At 38.0% G+C, this 20,141-nt stretch overlaps 1 protein-coding gene across 1 annotated transcript in view; it reads right to left on the bottom strand.

Moving 5' to 3' along the window:
- LOC126416990 (uncharacterized) overlaps positions 1–20,141 on the bottom strand; it is a 335,028-nt gene that overhangs the window by 122,524 nt on the left and 192,363 nt on the right. The window contains exon 18 of the mRNA XM_050084875.1: positions 18,376–18,479. Within this exon, the coding sequence (XP_049940832.1) occupies positions 18,376–18,479 (104 nt within the window). The remainder of the gene's footprint in view (positions 1–18,375; positions 18,480–20,141) is intronic.

The following is a 20,141-nucleotide window of genomic DNA, read 5'->3' on the forward strand; positions in this document are numbered from 1 at the left end:
CAGCTGCATTAAAAAGCTACTTACAAAAAGAGACTGAGCTTCGCTGCAATTTTTAATGTAGGACTCAATGCCCTACTTCATAGACAAACAAAAACTGAATGAAACTTAAATTAGGAGAAGTGTGAAGTGTTCAACATATTCAAAAGTAAAATTCTTTCTACTGACTTGACAGAAAATTCTAAGAAGTTTTGGTGTTGTGTTAAATCAGTAAACAGATTAAAGCTATCTGTTCAGGCACTCTTTTGCCATTATGGCTTTGAAACAGGGGATGACAGAGAGAAGACTAAAATACTACACAACTTCTTCCAAAACCATTTCAATGGGGAAGATTTCAAAATGACAGATATTGAAAAAATATCTGTTGATCCATCACGGATATGGGACAGCAGCTAGTTAGATATTTACGAAAGAAAAATCGTCAAACAGCCTTATGTTTTCGGGAGTTGTTATTTTATTTATACAACCAGTTTCAGCATCTCATTAATACCATCTTAATGCCCCTGTACACTCCATGTATAGAGAATCAGATACATTGATGCATGCATAATTGGAGCCATCAATACTGGAATTCTATGAATTTTTTTGTGGAGTGCATACTTTGAAGATTTTGGGATAGAAAAACAACTAAAATTGCTAAACAAAGGAAAGGACACTGGACCTGATGGAATAACATAATGATTCCACATAGAGTACTGTATTTGAAAGAAACTGTTCCTCTTCTAACAGCATAGTGCTGTAGGTCGCTGGAGAAGCAAAGTGTTTCTGGAGATTGGAAAAAAGTGCAGTTCATTGCCGTTTCCAAGAAGCGTTGTCAACTAGATGCACAAAACTGTATGCCCATATCTCTAACACTATGCTCTTGTAGAATTTTGGAATATGTTTCATGATCCCATATCATGACATTTCTGTGGATCAAGAATCTCTTGTGTAGGAATCAACACATATTGCAAAAACAATGATCATGTGAAATCCAGCTCGCTCTGTTCATCCATGACACCCAGAAAGTAGTAGATACTTGCACCTAGGTTGATTCAATATTCCTTGACTTCTGGAAGGCATTCAGCACAGTTCCGCTCTGGGGCCTAATGAAAAAATTAAGAGCATACGGAATATCAGAGCAGCTGAGTGACTGGAATGAATAGTTTCTAGTAAACAGTACACAGTATGTCATTCACAATGGAGAGATGTCCTCGGAAGTAAAAGTAACTTTGGACATTCTCCAAGGAAGTGTTATAAGCAATGTGATGTTAGGTACCTTACATTTTAGTAGACCCTTATTGAGGAAATCTTCCAGGGTGTAGGACGTGTCAGAAAACAAGAATGGGCACAAAATATTTCCAAAGATAAAAATATATGATGATGTACCTTCCACAGATCCCTGGAATGGTCCTGGTGGATGTGGGGTAAGTATATCTTAAAAATATTTTCATTTAAAAGATAATAACAAACTTGTCACAAAATGCACAAATTTCAGTACATATCGCATATGACAATTCTTAGTCTATTGCAGACAAGTATCATCAAACAGAAAAATCATTTAGCAGTACTTATTTATGCTGATCACATTACTGCCCTGAATTTGTACAGAAGTCAGTCTGTATGTAATACTCACTTTATTTGAAATTAATTGTAGCATATACACATTGGTTGATTCAGTTAAGAAATTCATCAATGGAGTACACAGTGTTGGCCACCAACAAATCCTTCAGACTCCTCTTAAACTTTTTGTTAGTAGGTTAAAGTTTTTATCATTGCAGGCAAGTAACCGAAAATGTGTGTTTCCAACTAATGGACACCTTTCTGGGTCAAAATAGATAATTTTCAATCTTTGTAAAGATTATTCTTATTTCTAGTACTGATTCATGAAGTGAGGCGTTGGTTTGAAAACAAGATATATTTTGAATGATGAGTTGTATTCAGGAATAAATATATTGGGAAGCAATAGTTAGTATCTCCAGTTCTTTAAAAAGGCTTCTGTGGGCAGTTCTTGAGTTCATACCACAAATAATTCATATCACACATTTCTGGACTCAGAAAACTTTACTTTGGCTTGATGAATTACCCCAAAAAATGATCCCCTATGACTTTATGCAATGCAAGTAAGCAAAGTCTGCTGCCTTTTCTGTTTTTATCATTTATGTCTGACAACATCCATAATGCAAATACAGATTTCTGATATTTCAAATAGTCTAACTGATTTGCTATTAATTGCAATGTTTGTATCATCTGCAGACAAAACAAACATGGAATCTGGTGATATTATTAATGAAAGGTCATTGATACACACAAGAAAATGAAAGGACCCTCCTAAGAAAGGACCTTGTGGGACACAATGTGTAATTAGTTTCCAGTTGGATGATGCCTGATAGCTTAGTACCTGTCTCTTTCCCACTGACACCCTTTGTTTTCTGTCACATATACTTCGCTGTTGTTGACTGTTCATAGGTGCAATGTAATGCTCCATGGTCAAATGATATCTGGTAGCTACAAAACATATTAGCTAGTAGTCTTACAACACAGCTAAGAGAAAATTGACAGGGAAAAATCTCACAATCTCAGCGATTTCAGTGATGAAGATTCAGATTACACACCAAGTAATGAAGATAAAGATGACAAAAAGACAATCCCATAAGTGTTATCAGTGAAGTAAGGAATATGCATGACTTTGCAGAGATTTCAAACCTAGAAGATGAAGATGATACCAATTATATTGAAAGTACTGAAGGTGTATTTCTTGGAAAAATGAATTTGTATGGAATAAAATTCCACATGTGGAAACGAAAAGTAAGGAAACATAAATGATAAAATCTTGCAGAGATGCTGAGCTGCAGACAGGGGGGAAACAAACCAAATAAATAAATAAAAATAAAAAAATCACACATAAGCTTTTGGCCAGAAGGCCTTCTTCTGAAATAGAGAAAACACACACACACACACACACACACACACACACACACACACACACACACACACACACACACACACACAAATGCAGCACACACACTCATGACCACTATCTCTGGCTGCCTGCTTTGTTGTGCCTGTCTGGGACTCAACATCTCCACTATATAGTGAGTAGCAATCTATCCTTTTCATAATATTACCATTATTCCATCCTGGATTTTCCATTGTTTGATACAATAAGATCTCAACTTCATATAACACTCAAGCTCTCTCTTTGAAAACTATTTAACACCAATAGAAGCATTTGAACTATACATTTCTTTAGATATTCCAAAGGAATTGTACAGTTTACTAACAACAAAGCTGAAAGGGTGTATAAAGAAAATAATTTTGAGAAGAGTTGGAGAAAATGTGATGGTATAGAAATAAGAGCTCTGACTGATCTTTTGATGACAGCTGGTCATCTAAAACACAACTTGTCCAATGTAAGAGTATTGTGGAGCACGAAGTAATGTCCACCAATATTTAGAACCACAATGGGTCATCAGAGAGTTGAAGATTGTTATTTATTGTCACTTATCTTATAACACACTATTTTGGTAGTTGCTGAAATATCACAATAGTAATTTCTTCGAAGCCATGGATCTGGCAGATTTCCTACTATAACATGGGTTGACACTTGTAGGAACAGTTTGACAAAATATGCTATTTGTACCTAGAGAATGTTTACCACAGAAAAGCTGGGAGGAACATACTAAAGACTTTAGTTTCATTTGCGATCATACTCTAGTGCCACACACTCCAAAAAAGGGTAAGAGTGTAGTGATACTTTCTAGAATGCTCCATGAATCAAATATCATTAGTGAAGATGCTTCTATGCCTGACATAAAAAGTGCTATAACGAGACAAAAGGTAGGGTGGGCTCATTAGATCGGATAGTACATCTTACTATGGCAAAAGAAAAACAAGAACATATGTCCTAGAATTATTCATGAACTCAGTTGATGTTTGTGGAGTTGGAGCATAGGTGGTGTTTTTGAATAAAAACCCATCATATCAAGTCAAAAAGATGAAACCTAGGCATCAGATTTTCTTGCTGTGGTTGGTGAAGATTTGGCTCAACCACAAATCACAAGAAGGTAAAAATTACGACTTCAGAAACCTGTTCTTCATTGTATGGAAAGTGTTGCACATGAACCTTGACTCCAGTGCAATAGTAAAAGAAAAAAGCTCTGGCAAAGAAGAAATAAATGTGCAAGCCTGGAAAAGGAAGAATGTAGAAAATTGTTTGTAGTAACTGAACAGATAAACAGGGTCTTTATCCCTGACTATTATTCACTGAATTTTAGAAAAATAAATAAAATATATATATATAGATAACATTAATAAAATATAGTAAAATAATACTTTAGTAGGAATAAGTCAATGAACTGTGAATAAACAAGAAAATACTTTTACAAAAATTTAGCTTACATGCAACTGTATGTAAATAAACTACTTGGGCAAAAAATTTCTGAATCAAACAACTTAAAATGTACACTGTATTCTTAAAATATGAACTAAATAATAAAGGATATGCTCCACTTAAATTAATGGAAAAAAATAAAAAAATAAATGAGATTTTCAAAAATTACTCCATAAAGAAAACTATTTCTACAGTCAGACTTTCCAGTCTTTGGCATTTTCTGGATTAATGTATAAACAAAAGTGACACCTTTAATAGTAAGCATAAAACACACACTAATACACACAGTAACCTGTAGTAAACTAACTGTTATTATAATCTAAATAAATTCAATTTACAGAAACACAACAATCGGTGCATTTTGCCTGGTGCAGGGCCACTACTTTTCACAGTATACCATTTGGCAGTTGACCCCCAACATAAGAAAATGTAACATATTGCACATAAGTAGGTAGAAAGACAAGTTACTGTGTGATAACATGACTGCAGAACAATCACTAAAGGCAGTTACATACATAAAGTATCTAGGAGTATGTGTACCAAGTAATTTAAAGTGGAATGAAGACATAAAACTAATCACAGCTTAGACAGATGCCAGACTGAGGTTCATTGGAAGAACTCTTGGGAAATGTAGTCCACTCACAAAGGAGTTCAACCACCATTTGTAATGATTATCAGTGTGGGATCTGTACCAGGACTGTCAGAGGCAATAGAGGAGATCCAGAGAAGAGGTTTCATTTAAGCCATTTAGTAAGCATGAAAGCACCATGGAGATGCTCAGCAAACTCCAGTGGTAGACATTGCAAGACATGCATTTTCAGTAATTGTGTGGTTTACTATTGTAATTCTGACAATGTACATTCATAGATGAATCAACTAATATGTTGCATCCTCATACGCATATATCTTAAGAAAAGACAATAAATATAAAATTAAAGAGAGTCAAATTCACATAGAGTCTTATCAACAGCCATTCTCGTCATGAACCATTCACAACAGGAACAAGAAAAGCGGGAAGTGACAGTGGTAGACAGAGTGCCCTCTGCCATAAACAGCTTGCAATATTTAATGTGATGTCTGTGCTCTGTGTCTGCCTACTGAGACTGTGTCATTAAGGAACTTGCTGAGAGCAGAAAATGCAACAAATTTAATGAATACAGTGGCTGTGTCTTTAGTGCTGCACAGTAGTGGGTTCCTGATGATGAAAGATTGCAGAGAAATAACTTGATTTACTTATCATCTAACAAAGTCAAAGCCACTGACAAAAATCTCTGATGGCATATGGAGGTCCATGACTTCATCACCTCCTCATGAAGTAACTTGGCAAGCTATGTATGAAAATACCACACTATCTATTAGTCCAGTCAACAAACGAATATTAGAGAAAAAAATTCGTGTAGTAACAAAATTTTGTGCAGTGGTATGAGGGATTATCATGAACAACATTCTGCAAATCCTGGCCTTTGGGGTGTGAGTGTGGGTGTGGTGGCTGTTTAAAGGTCCCCTTTTTATGTTTTTCTTTAATACTCAAAAACCACATCTTCTAGAAACAATATTTCCCAATAAAAAAATTAACTGCCTTACATTTCATACAAAAAAAGCCCTATTAATTTTTTCTCTAGGATTAATAACTTCCACACTGCATGGGATGAAAAAATCAAATATTATTCAAAATAGTTTTTCAATAGTATAAAGTTAATGTTTATCTTTAAATAAAGAGAGTTAAGGACAAATATTAATGTGTGTACCACACTGAACTACAGTAGTGCTTTATTAATGGATATATTGTGTTATGGGGTTTGATAGGGTGGAAGAGGGTTAGTAGCTAGAAGTATGAGGGAAGGCAGGTCACCAGAACATGGTAATGCAGTTCACTCTTTCATAAATATGAAAACTGAAGGGCAGCAGGAGTAATTCTGCTCTCTCTACCCCATCATGTTACAATGAGTAACTAAGGGTGTTTCACAAAGTTATATTGACCCTTCTGTGGCTCACCTTATGAAACACAGGCGACATAGAGTCACGACAGGCCCAGCAGCTATTTATGTTCCATAGAGTGTTTCAACTCTAATTGGAATATAGGTATGTGTTACTAATAATACTAACACAAGAAACACATATGGACTCTCTCCACCGTTCCACAATGCTAGAGGAGAAACTCATTCTTAGTCACCCTGTACAGCACTTGTTATGTTCTTCCAGGAAAGACAACTACTCCCACTGTGTCCTACCCACTATCTCCCCCCCCCCCCCACCCTTAAAGTTGTACTCTGCTGTCCACTCAACCTACAGAATATCTTTGTCCACCCCTCCACCACCCATGCTCCCAACCCCTTGCCTCATCGCTCATATTCCTGTAATAGACACAGACGTAAGACCTGTCCCATACATCCTTCCAACTCCACCCACTCCAGTCTGGTCACAAGCATCACCCATGCCATCGAAGGCAGGGCTACCTGCAAAACCAGTTATGTGATCAACATGTCAAGCTGCAATCACTGTGCTTCATTCTACATGGGCATGACAACCAACAAGCTGTCTGTCTGCATGAATGGCCACTGACAAACAGCTGCACCACCAAAACATTCTTCATTTTAATAGCTGCTTCATAACCTGTACCATCTGGATGCTTCCTACCAACACCAGCTTTTCTGAATGGCACAAGTGGAACCTCTCCCTGCAATATATCGTATGTTCCTGTAACCCTCCTGGCCTCAACCTTTTAAGTCATTGTCCTTCATCACCTGTTCCATTCCTGTTCCCAATCTGCAGCCTTCTATTCTGCAAATGCATCCACAGTCTTCTTACTTCCCTACTTTTCCATCCCCATCATAGTCTAACCTCCCGGCTGCACCTAGCTTTCCACCTCATCCCTCTATGCTCCCACAAACAGCACTTTACTGTCCCCCACCTATAGCCTGCTCTCTCTCCCCCACTCCGCAGCAGCTACTGCCATCGCCCCCATTGCTTCTTCCATCATGTGCAGCTGCTCACAGTCTGGTCCTGGCAGCCAGACACAACGGTCATGTGAATGTGAGCTGTGTTTATTTAAATGTGTGTGTGTGTGTGTGTGTCTGGTTGAAAGCTTACACGTTAAGTGTTTAGTAGTCTTTTTGTTGTGACTGTCTGCAACTCAACATCTGTGCTGTATGATGAGTAGCAATCTAACCTTTTCATAATATTGTCATTATTCCATCCTGAATTTTCCACTGTTTGACACATTTAATATTTATTTTTAACCCACCTTATTTAAAGTAATCACCATAAGGCATCATTTTTTATAATCTACAATTTTTCCATCCCTGAAATGTGTGATCCTAGTAAAAAAATGAATAGCATCTTTTTTGCTGAATATGAAATGCAGCTTAATTTGGTGCTGGAAATACTTTTGCAAGGAATCTTGGGTTTTCCTTTACCCAAGAAAATATAAAAAAATTATCTATAAATGTCCTCCAACCACCATGCTCACACCAAAATGGTGAGGATTTTTAGTACGTTGTTCATGGCGATCCCTCCTACCACTGAACAAAAATTTACAATTACACAAATTTTTTCTCCCACTCAATGGTTTTTTTGTCTTTGTTGACTGGGCTATATTAGGATATCACTTATCTCCTGATAATAATGGCAGATAAAGTTATTGAAAGCTTGATTATACAAACAAATTTAATGTGGGAAGAAACCAGAGAAACATTTATCCAATTTTTTTAGAAGCTGTTGACTATGTTCTTGAAGGGTTTTGCTTTGGCAACTAAGCCTAGAATGTAATTAAAACAGGTTTGAATTTCTGTACACGTCTCATGACAATCCAAATGGAGTTGTGATGGCTTGAGTCTTGCTAGAATGAGCAATAACAGATATGTATTTATATTACAATGGCAGATTTCAGTAACATGTGTATGGCTCCCACTACACCATCAGAAGTAATGTTTATCATAAAACCTTTGTTTTTTTTTAAAAAAATTAAAATTTAGAAAAAGTAAATTAAAGAGTGTTCTTCTGATTTAACTGTGTAAGCAGTTATTAATTACAAGAACGTTTCCCAATTGGCTGGAATATGCTGAAGTTAAGCGTCTGTATAAGAGATACAGAAATACCATCAAACATAACAAATTTCACTTTACCAATCATTCATGAAAGTTATGGAAAAGGTTATATTCATAAAAACAGTTTATCAATTACCTGATTACAAATAATATCTTTCCAGTGTCACATTTTGTATTTCTAAACAGTTGAAATATTAAGAAAGTTATTTACACCTACAGCGGAATAAACTTAATTCGCTAGACAAAGAATTAAACCTACTTGTACAGTCTGTGATCTGTCAAACATATATGACTATGTAAATCACAATATTTTTTTTGTGAATTAGAATATTCTATGCTACAGGATATGCTGCAAAATGGTTAAAATCATATACAACATCTCTGACAGGAAACAAAGGTTGTCAACAGGAGAGAGTCCTGTATCAAGCAAACAGTCATCACACAATAGGAAACTAATTACATGTCCGACAAGGTTCCATCTTTGTGCCCCTATTTTTTCTTGTACATATTAATGAATATCTTGAATGCCTGCATTCAACCATGTGATATCGTTCATCTTGTTGAACTATGCATTTTGAGAGAACAAGTTCCCATCTTCAGGTTCAATGAAACAGAAATTTATTAAAAATCCAACACCATGTCTTTGTCAACTGCTCATGAAACATTATAAGTTCTCTTGTTAACATATTGAAGTATAGCACAGTGCAACAAAACTGAATTAACCTTCTTCCTCCAATAAACATATCCATTACCATGTTTTTGTCAAGTGTCCAACAAACCATTAACACTTCCCCGTGTCTATACCTCACACCATGTTTTTGTCTGACTGTAAATGACTAACATCATCTAATAGTCAGTGCATGCTGGTGACATGCAGGCCACAAACGTCTTCTTCCAGCCAGCTGCTAGTGATGGCTGCACAGTACGCACTGGCACTGCAACTCCACTGGGTGAGTGCTGTTGTCAGGTGGAGTGACTGAGGGGCCAAAAGAGGTGGGGAGAGTTGTTGATGGGATGAAGACAGCTGGGAGGAAGAGGCAACAAATGCTCAGGATGGGAATGTCACACTGGTGAGACGTTCTAGTGCAGACAGTAGGAGTTGTGCACAGTGCTCAAGGACTTGGAAGAGCGGATTCACGTAAGCAAATAGAACAAGGGAAGAGAAAAGCTGTGGAAAGGAGGGTCAGTGAAGAGAATTAGTGATGTGGTGCTCATGGGGGCAGGGGTGGATGTGGTTTCAGGATAAGGTAATCAGAAATTGAGAGCAAAAGAGTTAGAGAGGACTGAAAGACATATCACAAGGACAATTCCAGGGAAGCTGGACCAGTTACAAATAATTTTGGACTCAGATAATTTCAGCTTGAACTATTGAATTATTGGCAAAATATGTTTCTATATGACATTATAGAATAAAAGTAAGCAAATAATTCCAACATTTTTGTCACCGTGTCCAATAACATCAACATCCCAGGTAACGTTACGTTTAGCTCCTCCATTATTTCTGTGGTATGTTCCTCCAAACTGAATCTAGGGAAGCTGATGTTGGGGGAAGGACCAGATGGTGTGGGCTTTGAAACAATCATTGAGGTCAAGTATGATGTACTCAGCTATGTGTTCCATCACTGGGTGGTGAACTCTGCTCTTTGCCATAATCTAGCAATTGATCTGAATGGACAGCTGATTTGTGGTCACACCCATCTCCAATTCCCACTCAAATGTCTATACCTAGCTAAGAATCTCTCCATAGATATATCTCCCATTTTTCTGCAGCCTCAGCACATCTGCCTGCTACTAGTTTCCCAAAACCTACAAACCTTACCATCCTCAATGCCCTACTGTAGCTGGTTACTGTATTCCCAAGAAAGAATCTCAGCTCTTGTTGACTACTACATCCAATCCAGTGCACTCAGCCTAGCTTTCCATATAAAGAAACAAACTCCTTCCTTATTGTTTTACACATTGTGACACACTCCTCCACTTACATTCAAATATAAATGTGATGATCATAACTGAATATCTAGAATTTGGAAAGGATAGTTTGCTACTCACCACACAGATGAGGTGTTTGTAACAAAGCAGAATTGGTCCACACCAAGTTACAGCACATGTAATTTTTTTGCAAATATTCTTATCCAAATGTTAATGGTGATTTATGATAGCACATGTTACAAAAAATGCCAATTTTGCATAAATGGAAGTCTACTTTAAACCTTATTATTCAGGTCACATTATTTACTGTTCTGGTTGTATTGTAATAATTAGCTTAACTAGAAATGCAGTAGTTCAAAAGTTATTGCAATTATAAAATTTTGTACAGCCAGCTATAAATAAAAGCACTGTAAGCTAATACATAAGATCTAAGTGAAATACCCTATTCACCACAAAGAGTAATTTCCCCTGATTTCAGTAATGTAATTATATTTACCCAGACTTACTTAATTTATAACATATTGTTACTTAAAGATTTAAAGTAGCCCAAACTTTTGGAACAGATTATGACCAAAGTACTGCAACATTCCAGGATTTAGTTACATACTTCTGTTAATATGAAGTTTCTGCACCCAGTGACACACATATTATGTGACAACCTTCACTAATTAAGAATTACATAATTTTCCATAACTAAATGTCATCATTCAGTGTGAATGCCATACTTGTAATCCAGGAGTCTCAGTTTGGATATATAGTTTGGTTCTGTACATTTTCATAGCTATTGCTCATATCCAATATTTGTTAAATCAAACTTGACCATAGCTTCAGCTGCCAATTAGGAATGAACATTTTAACCTGTGGGATTTTCAAACTGTAACTTAATAACCAAAACTGCCTAGAATTGTAGTGTGAGTCTTTATAAGGCGGATGCTCATGCCATTTCAGTCCGTTGGCATGCAATTTTAGCTTTTGACGTCAATTCAGTCAGTCTGTGTTGAATCTCAGCTTTGCTTTCACAAGTATTGATTATATTGATCTCATCACTGGATTATGTTTGTTATTCCTTCAGCACCACATTTCAGTTAGAGAAAAGTATGCAATGCATCTTGTATTTGTGTTTATTTATATCAGCCTCAGGAACCATTATATTGCAATATAACGTTACATAAGCAATATCGTGTGAACTCATATGCAAGTAGTAAGCAGTATGTGTTAGAATGGTAGTAAAACTCTTTGAGTATATGTGCAATTACTGCTACTGTATACTGTGGAAAGATTATTAATATCTTGTGTACCTGTAATATACTTCAGAATGGGTAGATGGTGATTAATAAACTGCTGTTGCCACTATTAGTAAGGATTTGTAATAAGTCACTTGTGGAAAGACTAGCAGAAAATGTGACATTTAATGTTCTTTTGTATGATTTGCAAATGTATGTTTTCCTTATCTGTTACAAACATTTAAACTGCATGAGACCTGGTCATCATTTACAGGAAATCAGTGACATAAATAAAAACAGGAAGAATTTTCCACATGAAACTGTAAAGCAAATGTTGACTTTTCCTTTAGTTGGACATATAATCCTGTCACATAAGTTTTCATATGGTGAACCAGCGTGAATGCACAGCCAACAAGTGAAGATACTTGGTGCTGAAATGTGACACGTCAATTTGCAGACATGCACAATGAAAATGACTGGTGAAATATTTAACCTCTTGGACAATGTAATTTTTCACACAAGCACAACTCACACACATGTAGCCTCTGATTCCAGGTGCTGGGGCCTCAGACAATGGCCTTGTGTGTTTGAGTTGAGCTTGTGTGAATGTGAATGTTTTCAACCTGAAAATAAGAATTTTGTTGAAGACTTAAATATTTTAGCAGTCTCTTTTATTGTATTATTAGCAACTGAACTCCTCAATGTGGCGAGTAGCAATATATCCTTTCCCTAAAGTTGTTATTCCTCCCAGAATTTCCACTGTTTAAAATTTAGGATTTGTTACACATGCATACAATGCAACACCTGAGAGTGAATGCACCAACTGCAGCAGGAGCAGTTGAGTTAGCAACCAGCTTATCATAGAGCGGAGTGGGGCAGACACAGTCAGTGCTACAGTACTAGAAGCCTTCAGCCAATGAAAAAATACCAAATGGTTAACAAAACAGAAATACACTATGAGTGCTCAAAGGGAAACAGTGGGCTTTGTGCCTCACACACAGCGATAACAAACTGCTGGCACATGATTTGGGAGCTGCTGATAACATCTAGCAGTGTAGCCCAATGCTAGGGGATATTGCTGGAAAGTATCTTGGCACAAGGGATTATTTTGTTTTATGAAACCTGAAATGAGCACCACTATGAAGCGTTGGCTTGGGTATGACTGGTGCAATGGCTCCACGTGTAGTGGGAAACACTGTGAGTGCAAATATAAGGCCACAGCACACCACATGTGTAGGTCACTTAGACATGAGACAGTCAGACAAAGGGACTCTGTGTCAGTCAAACCTCTGGCCTAGACTTAGAATTTGATCTTGTTCTGCTGCTCAAAAACTTAGCCTTGCACACCTCTTCTGTGGCAACTTTGATTCTGTATTGAGTTAGCTCCAGTACCTTCTAGCATTCATGTAGGAAGTTGTTCCTATTCCCTTGTCTGAATTTACTTAACCAAGTTCTCTAACTCTCAAAATATGCAATTGGCCAGTACCACTACACAGCTAGTCTACTGTCAAGCAAAGTCTAGATTGCTTCTGCAACATGACAGATTCTTTGGAGTACATAGAACATTAAAGGCCACACATGGATTAATCCCTCCTATTCTCTTATGTTCAGCAAAATGTGGAGAGATACTAAACTACTGTTTAATCAAAAAGATATGATGACAAATTACAAAGTATGTGGAGCTATGCTTGTAGGAGTAACTTACTAAAGAGACACCCTATTTTCAACAAATACACCATATCTTCCAACCTTCCACATGGGACAATAAAGTGACAAGGTAAAGGTATATTAATTAAAATAGACACCACACACACACACACACACACACACACACACACACACACACACACACACACACACACACAGGGTGAAGAAAAAATACTACACTTGGAGGTTGGTATGTGATTCCTCATTGAAATTCAAGACAAAAGTTTATCTAACATAACTTAGTCCTGCCAACAGGTTAAACAGAAATCTAATTTAAGGAAACATGGCTCTGGGAACACTATAACTGCATCTAGTGTGGCCAAGAACCAGTAGCATCAACCGTGAAATGTGCTGGAGCTGTCCTATTAGCTCTGTGAGACAAGATAATGCCATGGGGAATGGATATGCAGACTTGTCAATGTTAACTCGTGCTTGTGGTAAACTTTTTTTTTCAGTTAAAGCATCAAATTATATCCAGTTTATGGCTCCAAAATGCAGAATATTGTATATTTCTTTCTGTTACTGTTATCTTTCTTTAAATGTTAAGACATAATACAAACTTCTTACAGACGTAAACAACCAATTTGTTTCATTGATAAAGCGAGTAGAAAATAATAGTAGATGCAGTGACATTGTATATATCCAGTGAAGTATAAAAAACACAACAGATAGGCTACATTAGACCCAAAAAGTGGTTGATTCTCATCAGTTTGGAACATTTCAGAATTTATAACATAAAAGAAAATAGAACATTTGAACATAATACTCTATTCCTTGACCATTTGTCGGCAGACTGTCAAGATACTTTAATACATTACAGTAAACTCAAACTGCTAATATTTACAGAATTAATACACAGTTCAGAATGAAACACACTTAAGCACTTTTAATGAATTTATCATACACGTATTACCTAATGTTAACTGTTGTGACCAAGTGCTGTCAAAAATAAAATCTAGCAGACATTTTTACTTAAGCTGGTCACTGTTATGATATTCATCTACAGAGCAGAAGGAGTTTCCTACCAAAAAAATCTTTCAGGTTTGTTTAAACTGTGCTTAATCTGAAACCAAGTTTTTAATGGTTACTGACAATTTATTGAAAATGTAGGTTCCTGAATATTGGACACCTTTTTGAACCTAGGTAAGTGATTCTTGGTCATTCTGTGGATTACATAGATTTTTCTTATTCCTATTATTGATATTATGTATTGAGCTATTGGCTGGAAATAGAGGCATATTACTTGCAACAAATTTCATTAAGGAATAAATATACTGAGATGCAGTGGTTAGAATACCCAACCACTAAAACACGTTTCTACATGACATTCTTGAATTTACACCACAAATTAGTCTCATTACAAGCTTTTGCACTCTAAAAACTTTTGATCAATTTGTCCAGAATATTGTCACATATGACATAATAGAATAAAAGTATGCAAAGTATTTTTATACAAACAATAATTTCATTTTGTACGTTAGATGTCCAGGCTTATCCTCACAGTGCAGGTATGTACACATATGAGCAACGTTCACTTTAGAGAAGATGTTAAAAGCAACCACCTTGTATTTGCAAACATTTTGCCACTTACTGGATCTTACTTTACTGGACTCTACACAACATAATTGCATACATCTTTGGTGAAGCGGCATGCACATGTGCTATTAGGTCATGTACCTCCATGGGTGGCATACTATAAACTTGTTGCATAAAGTGTCTCCACAAACAAACATCTAGTGGATTAAGGTCCAGAGAATACTGAGGCCAGAAACTGGACTCTCATGAACAGGCCATTTCCCTGGATATGCTTCATTTAAATAGTTACACACATTCATTCCAAAGAGTGCCCATGTACCATCATACTGAAATCATAGTTGTCACCGAATGCTAGGTGGAGTGTTTTCTAATGCATTAGGAAAAGTATTGCTAAGAAACATATGTTACAGGGCTGCATTTCAATTTGTCCGGCAACAGTTTAGGGCCCAAAAGCACTTCTCCCATGGTCATAGCCCACAGGTTTATGCCAAAGCATGCCTGAAATACATGTTCACAGATGACAGTAGGTTGTGTTCTGACCAATAATGGCTATTGTGGAGGCTGAAAACCTTCGCAAGTGAAGCTAGATTTGTCAATCCATATCATGTTATTTGTAAAGCATACATTATCTTCCACTTGGTGCAAAAGCCATTTACAAACCTATACTTGTCAAATGTGGTCTTCTGGCTACTGGTGTTGAGTTAATGTCTATTGATATGAATGCAGTTCTTCATTGTGCAACACTTCAACAACAAGTCTTTTAGAGATCTGAAGCTGCCTTGCAATATCAAGGGTACTTCACTGATGTGATTGGTGAGTGGTTTCAAGAATTGAGTCCTCTGTTTGTTGGGTATGTCTAATCCTTGTACCACCTCTGTCCATTACATGTGGATGAAAATTACTGGCTTCCTGAAGGCATTGCTCCAGGTGACAAAAAACATTATTATTGGGCTGGCACCTTTGGGGGTATCATGCAGCATACACATGAGCAGCTGCAGCAGCAGCTTGGTTATCAGATGTACCCAGCACCAAAAGCATATTAATGTACTTATCATTTGTGTAATCCATTGGGACACCGTCCTACATATCCTCGACAAGACCAGTCATGGTTGTGTACTGCATGCTTGGTAGAAACAAGCAAGCAGTTTAATGGATCCCACTGTCATGTGATAGGCTATTGCCATGTGCCACAATGGTTTCCTTCTTGTAAACAATGAGAACTAGGAAATAGACATCTAAAAAACTAAAATAAGTAACATGATGAGGATTCGAACCATAACACCATGGTGGTTGTGGGTTTGTTGTCCCAGCTGTCTACTTTTTTCATCATTATTATTATTATTATTATTATTATTAAGGAAAAGAGTTGATAACAAGTGGTATTACACAAATAGTGTAACTAATAATGGAGATAAACTGCTTCCCATTGTATCACATGTTGCAACCAGGCACATCTCTGCTTCTTCTTTTTTTCTTCTTTTTTTTTTTTTTTTTTCCATGACTCAAAAGTAGGAGAGGAATCAAAACACTTTGAAAAGGAAACAACTCAAAGTAAACAAAATACATATTCTTTTGGGTTTATGATGATATCATCCTCCGAGCACTCTTCACTAAGGAAATGGTATGTGTTATTGAATAACTAAAGGAAAGAGAGGAAGAAAAGGAAAATCTCCACTGGTGGGTGAGTGTAGGAGTGGCCCTCTCTGGCAATTATACCTCTGAACATTACATTTCGTAGAACTGAAGGAGATAACCATTTCATTGTGGTCACCATGCGCCTCTTCATCATGTTCAGCATCATCATACCTGGGACCTGCCACTTGCATTGAGGATAATGCGCTATCCAGCAAATTAGAAAAGTATTGTTGGTACTATGGGTTGCAATCACTGTATGTAGTTGATGCAGTTGATTCTGGAAGTCCTGCACATTCTTCAAGCCACTGTGAAGCAAATAATGCACCATTTGGGCACATAGCCATGACACTGTGTTTGTCTTGGCTCATGGGTCATATGTTCTGCACAGAAAAAGGGTTAATGGCTTGTTGTCCTATGCTTAGAAAGAAGGAAATCATCTTTACCACACTTCCACAGAGAGGCCACACATAAGATGGTGGGCATTGTCGTTTCTAACCCGACACACATAGCATAATGGGGAGTTCAGCATATTGATCTCAGGGAGGTGGGATATGGTGACTTGTTTACCATTATGTATCAGGTAGCACGTTGTAAGTGGAGGCTACTGTAGCCATTGTCACTACCAGTAAAATTCTTCTGTGCTGTTGTCCTTATTTTCAATATATAAAATTGTCCGACATTTCAGCCATTATTGCTAGTGGCCTTCCTCAGGGCTGTGCTGAGATGACTGGCGAATGAGAGAGACTTTAGCTAAACTATCTCTCATTCAGCAATCAGCTCAGCAGAGCCCTGAGGAAGGCCACTTGCAATACTGGCCAAAACATCAGACAATTTTATATATTGACAATGCAATAAACAGCCAAGAAGACTTTTATTGACTGGTTGCACATTGTTCATCATATCGGATCTTGAAGAGTAATTCCGTACTGAGGAAGTATCCAAATGCTGCCAGTAGGCATCGAGTGACTGTCTTCATCATCGGAAGAATCTGTGTGTAGTGGAGGTTATGTAATGCCAAGTAATGTTTATGTAGGTGACCCATTGAATCATGTCTAAAGCGCGCAAACCATTTGCTCAGACACCATTCCAGGTGGCTTGGAGCAACCACTTGAAGTTCACCACTGCTGTGTGTCACACATCATTTTTGAACATGATCCTCAGACACTTTATACTGTCCTGTATCTGGGAGGGTGTAATGTAGTCAGCATGTAGTCCAGTGCGAATATTCAGATGACCAATTTGGCCATGTTCATACTGCTATCCGTAGCATCACTGTATCTGTTGATCCAATTCAGTGTCATATTTGTGTCATTGCCAGTCTGCACCACCAGTAATAGGTTGCCCGCATATGGCTTGCATTGAAAACTGTGTCCGCATGCCACTAAGCCCTGTCAATCATGGATGAAGGCTGCTGAGAAGTGTTTCAAGCACCAGTGCATATATAATCATGGATAAAGCACATCCTTGTCACACTGATCTGTTAAGAGTAAAGGGTCCAACCAACTGTCCATTCACAAGCTCTTTAGAGGTGACTCTGTATAGTAACTACATCACTATGGTGATGTGGGGCAATGGAAACTTCATTTGTGTGTGGCTGACCCTGTCAAGGGCACAATCCAAGTACATGGATATCCGAGCTCCACATAGGTGACATGCCTTTGCCAGAGCAGTGGAATCACGGCATTTGCAGAGTGCCTCAGTGAGCTACATGGGCTGGTAAGGTAAGATAGGTTGTGATACACATTCTTGTGTATATCCCAATGCACTACATGATGTGACAGTGTTGCCAGTTCCTAGTTTTCATACATTTTTCAAAATACACCTGATTTGATTTTGCTAGATAAACTTTTCTCTTGAATGTGGATGAGGAATCGCATGCCAACATTCAAATAAGTGTGGCATTATATATATGCCTTAATTTCTCACTTACTTTTGCTAGTATTTGAGGTGGTGCCCCTAAAGGAACAGTGAAGCTTGTTGTAGATAAATCTCCTGCAACCACTAGCTGTGCGCTCACATTCAGAAGTTCCATGTCTGCAACAGAAAATTTACTATTCTCATATGCAAACTTTTCATTAGAACAATCAAAATTTACTGTTTTTCAATGATCATTTAAATTAGTTAAAAGCATAGAACACCTGTACTATTACACCTCCGAAGATTAGTTACCTGATTAAAGCAGAATGGGATGCAAATCTCCATTTCTTATTCTTGATGTCATTACATCTGAAGTGCTTTCAGACCTACTTCCCTGCACAGTTTAATTGTTTTTCCAAGATCCCACTTATCAAAAGTTATGCACTAGTTCATTTGGAGATGGGTGAGTGACAAAATGAACCTCAACCTTATTAAAGGAACTGACCTGGAATTCACATCATGTGTGTAGGTAGGTTTTGGATGGTGGCACATGAAAACCCAAGTGCCTGCATGTCCCAGACCCAAGATGATCAAATGTTCTGATTTTGCCCATCATGCATATTGTGTACTACAGTGTAAATTTGAGAGGGAGCACAAGACCCGACAATATTCTAGTCACATGATATGATAAACAATTTTATTTGCTGTTGTGACAGGAGCATTCTCTTTCATTAACACTACAGCTATCTCTTGTCCTTTTCCCCATGAGTATTACAAAATGTGATTAGAGTATCATCAAGCATCTTACAAATATAACTGAGAGAAATAGGGAGTAATTTTTGTAGACAGCAGTGAGCCATTTGGGACAGGCCTAAGACCTTATGCATGAGTGGTGTTTATGTTTACAGTGATACCTAAAGGTGTAAAAAAGTCTAAATATAATTTCAGTCTCAAACATTTTTCAATAGAGAAGCCTTCAAATACACTCCTGGAAATTGAAATAAGAACACCGTGAATTCATTGTCCCAGGAAGGGGAAACTTTATTGACACATTCCTGGGGTCAGATACATCACATGATCACACTGACAGAACCACAGGCACACAGACACAGGCAACAGAGCATGCACAATGTCGGCACTAGTACAGTGTATATCCACCTTTCGCAGCAATGCAGGCTGCTATTCTCCCATGGAGACGATCGTAGAGATGCTGGATGTAGTCCTGTGGAACGGCTTGCCATGCCATTTCCACCTGGTGCCTCAGTTGGACCAGCGTTCGTGCTGGACATGCAGACCGCGTGAGACGACGCTTCATCCAGTCCCAAACATGCTCAATGGGGGACAGATCCGGAGATCTTGCTGGCCAGGGTAGCAGACTTACACCTTCTAGAGCACGTTGGGTGGCACGGGATACATGCGGACGTGCATTGTCCTGTTGGAACAGCAAGTTCCCTTGCCGGTCTAGGAATGGTGGAACGATGGGTTCGATGACGGTTTGGATGTACCGTGCACTATTCAGTGTCCCCTCGACGATCACCAGTGGTGTACGGCCAGTGTAGGAGATCGCTCCCCACACCATGATGCCGGGTGTTGGCCCTGTGTGCCTCGGTCGTATGCAGTCCTGATTGTGGCGCTCACCTGCACAGCGCCAAACACGCATACGACCATCATTGGCACCAAGGCAGAAGCGACTCTCATCGCTGAAGGCGACACGTCTCCATTCGTCCCTCCATTCACGCCTGTCGCGACACCACTGGAGGTGGGCTGCATGATGTTGGGGCATGAGCGGAAGACGGCCTAACGGTGTGTGGGACCGTAGCCCAGCTTCATGGAGATGGT

The sequence above is a fragment of the Schistocerca serialis genome, chromosome 8, assembly GCF_023864345.2.
Source record: "Schistocerca serialis cubense isolate TAMUIC-IGC-003099 chromosome 8, iqSchSeri2.2, whole genome shotgun sequence".
NCBI lineage: Eukaryota > Metazoa > Arthropoda > Insecta > Orthoptera > Acrididae > Schistocerca > Schistocerca serialis.